Source organism: Lytechinus pictus, chromosome 18, assembly GCF_037042905.1.
Source record: "Lytechinus pictus isolate F3 Inbred chromosome 18, Lp3.0, whole genome shotgun sequence".
Classification (NCBI taxonomy): domain Eukaryota; kingdom Metazoa; phylum Echinodermata; class Echinoidea; order Temnopleuroida; family Toxopneustidae; genus Lytechinus; species Lytechinus pictus.
In genome coordinates, this window is record NC_087262.1 from 25,988,220 (window position 1) to 25,997,747 (window position 9,528).

At 36.2% G+C, this 9,528-nt stretch overlaps 1 protein-coding gene across 1 annotated transcript; it reads left to right on the plus strand.

Moving 5' to 3' along the window:
* Nucleotides 1-2,217: 2,217 nt before the first annotated feature.
* LOC129281928 (uncharacterized) lies at nt 2,218-3,659 on the plus strand. The gene has a single exon (XM_054917853.2). The coding sequence runs from the start codon at nt 2,328-2,330 to the stop codon at nt 3,108-3,110; it is 783 nt and encodes a 260-aa protein (XP_054773828.2). The 5' UTR covers nt 2,218-2,327; the 3' UTR covers nt 3,111-3,659.
* Nucleotides 3,660-9,528: the final 5,869 nt, after the last annotated feature.

Here is a 9,528-nt window from a genome sequence, read left to right on the forward strand (position 1 = left end):
TGAAAAAAATGATAAAACGCTTTAGCTTCCGCGCTTCGCGCGGGGTTATTATTACTTTAATTTCCTCCATTGTATTCCTTTTTTGTGCGTTCACAATCACTTTCGAAAACAAGGTTCAAAATCACAATATAGTCAACTGAATTGGAGCTGATATAGGTACTAGAGACAAGAGAGACGGCTCCTATTTTCATTTTAATTTATGAAACACCAAAAGCTTCGCGCTTCGCGGGTTAATAGAAACTGTTTCGCAATAATGAAAATTCGTCAATGATGATGATTTAATTCATTTTTGCAGTTTGTTTTGTTGTTGTTTTATGTATTTATGCTCCTGACAGGGCACGTAGCATATTAGCATAATAAATAGAAAATTCCTTAAAGGGGCATTAATTTGAACTTGCCTTACAGTCTGTGCCTCCAGGATGGCAAAAATTCCACCATTTCCTGTAATATAAGCGCTCTCTATTTTGACGTTCGTGCCAAGCAATAAAAAAAGGTGTACATACTTTATCATGTTTTATTCTAAATGTGCATCAGGACTGTATAATTCATGAAATATCTTGGATATTATTATTGTTTTACATTATAGGCAGATCGTGGGGGCGAAGCTTCCGACCCTTTGGCTTGTCCCATTGGCGGTGAAAAAAAAGTCGGAAAAAATACAGAAATGGGGCTAGGGATGGAAACACCTGCGACTGTTGGGGCGGTCATAATGATGATTGATGGGGGGGGGGGCAAAGATTTGACGTGACATTATTTTGATCAATGAAATACAACTACATCCAGAGTTATGTATACTGTGGCGTCATAATCATGAAGGCTCGTGCGTCGTGACGTCACAATTAACATACGCATAGCAACGCGCTTCGTGTTCAAAGCTCAAAAGCCTATGCAAACTGAAGCATTACGAAAATAAATGAAACTTATAAAAATATATTTAAATTTGAACTGAATAGGTTTGAAATAAGTAAAATAAATAAAAATGTTTACTGCTGCTATAATTCTGATGGAATTAAAAAGATATCGTGGACAGCAACATGACATACACGGCATCAATATATCAAGGTAAGTATAGTACTTCTTGCAACAAAGGCCCTGAAGGTCGAATACATGCTTATTTGGTCTTGAGAAACTTAGCATAATTATAAATAACACTTCACATTGACCCTACCTTTCGTAGCAAATACGTCAAATGGGGATGAAAGTTTTGATCAATCCATGATCGAGGACAGTGGCGTAAAAATGGAGGGGTCGGTGGGGAATGGAGCAAAAGTTCTAAAAAGATGCAAGCGAGCAAAAAAATTGACTCATCATGTAAATATTTTAAAACAATAAAAATTGACTAGATTCTGACATAATATTCAAAATAAGTGTATAAGTATATTATTTCAATATCCCCCTTCTTACTTTTTTTCTCATTTTCTTATCACGTTAAACTTTTTTTTTCGGAGGGGGGGGGGGCTTGGTGTCACCTCCCCCCCCCCCTCCGAAAAAAAAATCGCCAATGATCGAGGATAATATAGGACTACATTGCCTCATAACATCTTGATGATGATGATGATGATAAATGATGATGATAATGATGACGATGATGATGATGGTGATGATGGTGATGATTGTCATTATAATACCTTTGTACTCCATGAATCCAGATTTGAGGATAATAATCTACAGTTAGCTCACAAGATCAGTACAAATGTAGTTTAGGCATATTATTGTTATTGAAAACATGTCTTTAAGAAAGGGGGGGGGGTAGATATAGGGACTCTCGAGACCATTGCCAATTTAGCATGTGGACAAGGCCCCCATCGGGGTCGTTTTTATTCTGTTGGTTATAATTTGACCAATTGCCAACTCGTTTACTCACCATTTCGTCTAATAACCAGTTGGTCCAGTAGCCATTTAGTCCATATACCATTTGGTATAATCGGACTAAGTGTTAATTGTGTAAAATGACTGAAAGAACTGGTTATGAGACGAAATGGTCATAGGCGAAATGGTGATTAGACGAAGACAGTGATAATTGGACCAAGTGGTTATTGGACCAAATGGTACGGCATTAGACTAAATGAAAGTAGACCATGTGGTGAGTGGACGAGTTAGTGGCAGTAGACGAATTGGCAATTTACCATACCCTCACCGTTCCTTCATTTTCTGTAATCATCTGTATTATCTGTAATCATCGTTCATCATTTTTTCCCCTTAATTCTCTTAGGTATCCTGCTACAAAATTCGGGAATCTACATATACCGGGTGAGCACTATGTTCCTTCTGCATCACGTCTAGACAGAAGAACACCTTCAGATTACTTTTGTAAATCCTTACACGACATGCACGATAAGGATTACACAGGACTTGCCGTCGACAACCTAGCTTTACCAAATATACAACCAAAGACGAAATCAACCACAATAACTGCCACTACAGCCATCGTCAACCCTGTTCTTATTAGTCAATTGAAACCTTTTGATGGACAAGCAGGTGGCAAAATCAAAATGTTTGCTGATGGGGATGAACGGACCAGGCGTCTTTTTGGAAAGGGCCCACTTGATGATATGACGAAGAATGCTAACGGTAACCTCGGCGAGGACGGCGACCGTCTTGCGATGTTGCAGGATGAGATCGCGACTCCGAAAGACAAACGACGACTAGTCTTGGGGCAGATCCTCAAACTCGAAGAAAAGAAGCGTCGTTTCATTCGAAACACCCGGAACAACCAAGGGAAACTCCGGGTGGCCCGGCAAAAACGACACAAACTCGAAGACTTCAGTCATTCCAAGGTTGATTTTCGACTTCAACAAGTTCTACAGCTCGAGAAGGAGAAGACTGACATGGAAGAGAAACTGGATAGATTCGAGGACATTGGAATAGCCCTTGCTATGCAAAAAGAAGAAAAACATCGACGTCTGCTTGAAACCATCGACAATGCCCCGGCGGCACTTTATCGCAAAGAGAGTGAATTATTTGAAGAGCGCCACCATGAAGAGGTTGTTCGCTATCAAGTTCTTTTCGGATTGTTTCTTACTCTCCTCGCTGTTCTTCTCATTACATACTTTTGTCGCTATGGTGACAAGGAGAAACCAATAGCAAGCAAAGAAGGCATTTTCTATTAAACCGTTATTAAAGCTCATGAGAATAAACGCCATAATAATGTTGGATTGTTTTACGAAATGGTATTTCAGATAAAAGAAAAAACATTTTTACCAACTTAAGCTGAAGATATTAGTATCAGAATTGATTCAATGATTTTAAGAGGATTTATTTCGCTTAGAGAAGGAAGATTCATGCACTTCTATAATTTGTTTCGTTGCATCGTTCAATATACAGCTTCGGCATTGATATATAATGGTTATTATCACATAACAGATCTTACATGCTGTTCATTTCATCCTAAAATACAAGAACTTGAAGAACAAAATGCGGACTCGTCAACTTGATCCTGCCATTTATAACTTAAAAAGTGACTTTGGAAATAGAAAACTTTCAAAATTGGTTTTAATGGACCATGTCTGTGAATATGTTATCATAAATAATTCTGAGATAGTTGGTATCTTTGAAAGAGAAATGAACCAGTAAAACCTCTAGCGAGAAGCGATTAATAACTCAATGTATTCATTGTGAAAAGTCTAAAAGTTATGAATGAAATAAACGAAATTAGATGATTTTACTTCGTAGATTCTCTCGTTCTCAGTATGTAATTCATGAAAATGGAGTCACTGATCCGTAACATGGTGAGATCAGCATCAAAATAAAAAAGTAAAAAATAAAATTATAGATATTTTACTCCAGAGAATAATATTTATTGAAAATTACTTTAGCACATGATACGAATAGAGAGATTGGGGACTGGATGGGAGAGAGAGAAAGAAAGAGGGGAGATAGGGGGGGGGGGGGGGGTTAAAGGGATACTCCAGGCTGAAGATTTTACAGAGCAAAATGCTAAAAATCTCATCAAAATCGGGTAGCAATTAATGAAGTAATTGATTTTTAAAGATATGCATTATTCTGGTAAAACAATTCAAGGCATATCTTCATGAATATTCACTAGGTGGGCTTGTGATGTCAAATCCCCTCTTTCCTTTTCTTATCATGTTATTACATATTTCTTTTTTTCATAAATGTGTAAATGATGTGTCTCCATTATGATGAAAGAAGTTGCAGCGAGAAATAACTAATGCCTTTAACCAGTTTTCAATCCAATTGTTTTAGTTCTTGGTAGAAAAAATTTGAATAAACCAAATGTCGTATAATAAAATACAAAAGAACAAGTGGGGATATGATATGACATCATCAGCCCACCTAATGAATATTCATGAAGACATGCCTAGAACTGTTCACCTGAATAATGCAAATCTTTGAAATTCAATAACATCCGATTTCGATCAAATTTTCAGCATTTTGGTTAGTGAATTCTACTCTATTTATTGAGATAAAATATCTTCAGCCCGGAGAATCCCTTTAATGTTATAAATCTGAGAGCGGGGGCAGCGCTTGTAAGGGGTGGGAGTTGCAGGGTAAGAATTTCCTGTACTTATGAATATATATTACAAAGAGGAAATATATATACATATATTTTGTTTTGTGTTCATGGTTTCTCATTCTTACGTTCTTTCACATTTTGTATGCTTTATGTTTCTATCCCCGTACCGTCACTTTTAAACTCTTTGGATGATATCATAGAACTCTCCTCTTGTCACGTATCCTCCTTTCCTTGTATAAAACGATCAGATCATCAGCTGATCAATGTTATGAATGCACGAATAAGATAATAATCATCCCTTATACATAATTTATAAATTAATAAAGACTATATAAACGTTCAAAGGTTGATTTACGTTTTCCTCACTTTCATATACTGAGACGAAAGTTTTCATGGTTATAATTTGATAGCAACGTCAACATTTTTAGATTCCATAATAATGATAATGCACCCTTTTCACTTTTATGCGAATTACATACACTGCTAAATTACAATTAAAATGTGGACTATGAACCCATTCATCAGTTATGAATTCTGAATAATCTGACATCAAAATATCCAGGGCTCGATCTCAACCGTCGCCATCTAACTCAAATGACAATTGTTATCATGACAAAAGAAAAGGGCTTATTGGGAGGATTCTATCATAAGCAATTAACGAGGACAACGGGAGCTCTGTTACTCTCTCTTATCGACAAAAAATCTGACATGGATTTTCTTTTCTTCGTCTGACAAATACACAGCTTAACGCGTTTTTATGAATGTAAGAATCCACCATAAAGTCGTAATACCGAGGGGATATACAATACTTTTTTAATTCCCCCAAGAATAGATTTGATTCTGTTGCTTAACCATAATCCATCGAATGGTAGGTATATATGCAACGAAAAGCTGGTTTAGGCAACCAAATATTTTTCATCGCGCTCATAATAGCTTTCGTCGTTCTAAATACGAACATTCTTCTAATAATTCAATGCGTTTTTCTTTCTTACCATTTGACCGCAAATACGCGTCGTTTGCATATAAGGAATAGAGACTAGCATTGTTGTTAGGGGCTTAAAGATATTTCGACTGAAGTCAACAATTGGCGATATTAACATCAGATTGATTGACAACACAAAAATTAGATTGTAATGGATCATAGTTCAAATGGAAAGAAATCAAAATGATGTATTATAGAAAAGTGTTTTTATATCTCACTCTCTGGCCAAACGAAAACATTTTATTTTTCCACGACCTGTTCCAAAACCTGTTTCACTACCTATTACAAAAAAAAAAGTAAGATACAGAAAGGAGAAAAAAAAAATGATTGAAACTTGTAGACTAATGATATATCTCGACGAATTTTAAAGTGATTTTTGTGTGAATATTTTAGATAAGAAAGAAGAAACATCAAAAGAACAAAAATAAGAAAATTGGTTTGAGATTTACTTGAATTTGGTAAATTTTTGACCCTTTTCAATACCAAAATCTAATTTTTGGATAGATTTTGACATAATATTCAGAAAACAATATAATATTTCACTCTTTCTCTTCCTTTTCTTTTCATTTCTCCGTTTTTTTTCTTGGTTGTGTAACTTGTGTAACGTTGAGTCTTCAATTAGCCCTTGGTTGCTGCGAGTTTCTTTACATTTCTATATAACATTCAGGTCAAATCAAGAAATATCAACTAAAAAGAATGGGGGGTGTAGATATTGATGCCGAACTATTCTTTAGAAAGAGGTATTGTCTAGATATTCACCTCTATACACGCCACAATCACCACTATGCCAGAAAATCCTCTGTAATCACGCTTTCCCAGGCCTTTTCTTCGTCGCTACGACTCGCCCAGATGAAAAAAAAATAGGAATAAAAAAGCTTGCACTTTGCGGTTTTACTGTATCTTTTAGAAAAAAAATCACCACACGGTCGAGGCCCTGCCCATTCTTTTGTTATTGGCCAATCAGATGTGGCAATGGATCTAAAGCCCATGACAAAGTTATCAACATTAGTTTGTGAGTGTTGTCGATACCACCCTCCCCCATCTATACCCATTTCTCCTAATCTCTTATACTATACTGCTTTAAAAATATTGATATTTTTCTCTTTCTTGTCACTGCCGTACTGGGTCTCGTTGCACAAAAGTTACTATTATGGTGACATTGCCATCAAATGGTTACTACCATGGTAACGCTGATCAACAGCCAATCAAAATCAAGGATGTAACTTCCCATTGTATGGCAAAGTTACCAATACATAGTCATTTTTATTCAACGGTTCTGTACTAAAGGGGGAAGGGCGACGGGGGTGATCAAGAATCTATAATTTTATTTTGTTTACAAAAAAGAAATCTTCATATTTCCCACTTTAAATCTGCAATGAATCTCTAACCCAAACTTATTTTATTTTCAATTCAAATTAACATTTATTTTATTCCATTTTCACAATATATCAATTTTCAATGTAATCCATACAGAATCATTGATCATTAAGGATTGTAAATATATACAAGATTTGTTAACAGAATTGGACCTCCAATTACTGTGCTATGAGTGTTAATATGCCCTGTTTAAAGATAAATTCCAGTTTTGGTAACGATCTCAAAATGACTTTTTACAGAATCTAACATAATGACCATCCAAGTGTCTGTTTGTATAAATAAAAAATATGTGCCAAAGGATTCTGGAAGAAATTGTGTAATTGCTGAGAAATAAGCAAAATAAGCGCGGATTCGGTCACTTCCGTCGGGTCTTTATTCCAGCAATAATAATACACTGTCCCACGTGTGCCTATCTGTGTTGGTGATCTTCAGCGTGAACATTTTTCAGCGTAGATTTCAAGATTTCACAAAGTTCAGTTTATGTAACTGTACCAGATCTAGATCCTCGATGATATACTGGCAATTAATCCTTGTTTTAAGACTTTCTCATGAAATCAATGTTTACTGCAACTACTGGAATTTCTCTTTAATTTTCACAGAAGATTACCAATTATAGACTTCTCTTCAATTAAAATAGCTCGTTTTGCTCCCCCCCCCAATTTGAAAGAAATCGTGCACCTTTCCAAGGTTAAGTTTAGACCCTCTATTTTTCGTCTTCATCATTTCCAGTATGATTCGAAGTTCTCTCGTTTGTTCCACATCTGTATGTCTTCCTGCCGATCTGTCTATCTGCCCCCCCCCCCCTCTCTCTCTCTTCCCCTCTCTCCTCTACTCTCTTGCCGCTCCCTTCGTCCACCCCTTCTCTCTCTCTGTTCTCTCTCTCATTTTGTCTGCCTGTGATATTATATAGATCATAATCATGATTAACATGATTACTTTACATGTTTGTAATCCATATTTTAGCGTGATCAGGAATATTTAATTGACTACTATCCTTACATAGGTAGAATTCTACTACATCATGAACTATATACACGCTATTTCACAATAGTATGTGTATATAAATGACGTCAAAAAGTAGCCGACATATTGGAGTCATCATTTTTTGTAGACGATACACTTTTTAAAGTAATTCGCCATATTTAGTGATGATCCCCCAGTAATATTATTTATGAGTAAAATTAATAACTGGGGAAAAGGGCGCGCTATAACGGGGAGAATAAATTAATGTAACATGAATAAATGAGGTATGACATCATATTAATATCATCGTTCCTTTGTGTCTTTCTGTCTCGTATCCATGGTGTAGGGGAATATACAAATTATGCTAAAGCTCGTTCTTTTGTAATTGTAACAAAACAAAGTTGAGCTGTACTTTATTTAAAGACAGTCGAGAAAAACTGAAAATGGGTGTTGTAAAATTTAGCATTATACTCTGGTGTCGATCCGTGACGTCATACTATTCAAGGGGGGGGGGGTGAAAAAATAAATCACCCCCCCCCCCTTGAACAATAGATTCGCAACACAAATCGACACCCATGGCATTATAATTAGTTGATGACTGAATTTTGTTGTGTATTTTGATAAATAGAATACAGATATGCTAATCAATAAAAAGTCCCCGAGAAGAAGGAAAGAGTTGGGTATCCGTTTACTTTCTTGTGTAGAATTAAACTTAAAACACTCTTGATGCATGTCAATGAAAGCACCAGGTGCAATAGTATGATTATATGTGCATTTAATAGCTTTTACTCACAATGCATTCATAGTTGGGTATTTGGTTTAAAAGCAATTTTACGGCAACGATAAGATTTACTGCAGATGAGACAAATTGGTAGTTACAAATGTCATCAATAAAAAAAAAAAAAACTTTGGTCACAACCTATAGTGCAACATTGCCTCACAATCTGAATCATTATCTTATTGCAGTCTTTATTGATCATTCTTCCGCTCTCATCTTCTTGTTTATTTCTCTCTTTTTCTTAAGCCCCTTATTTCATAGCAACTTCAGCATGTTCAGGGGAACGTTTCTGAAAGGACTTGTTGGACGTTTTATCCGACAAATCCCGTTTTATCTGACAATTGCCACAGTAATAGTGTCTCTCAGCTTATCAAAATCTAGGAAAGATACCAGATCTGACAACTTGTCGGACAAAAATGTCGATGAAATGAAACGCTTCCCTGTTTTTAAGGGAATAGTGTCAGATTTTGTGGCCGCACACCCCTATCCTTTTTTAAATCCGGGTGTCCCCCTTCCTCCGGGTTCAACCATTTTTGTTTCCCTCCATTTCTATCCCGCTCTCATATTCCATTTTTTCTAATTTCTTAAGTTTCTTCTTTTCTATTTCTGTGTTCCTCTCTCTTTGTTCTATACGGGCATGGAGGCTGAGTGGTAGAGCACACAACTCTATGAACAGGAGGTCGTGGGTTCGATCCCCGCCAATTCATACCAAAGACTTATGAGACCTTCTGCCTTTTCCATGTCTTTGCTAGGCGCTCAACATTTAAAATGGAGAAGGGTAATAATTACATATCATGTTATACAGGGCTCCCTGGTAGTTTCCTAACTGAAGTGGCTGCCCTATGTGGGTAAATAAAACGTTATTATTATTTTATTTAGGCCTATTTATTATTATGTTCATCTGATCATGTCGACATCCCTCCCTGTACATCTCTATGTACCTCTGTCTTC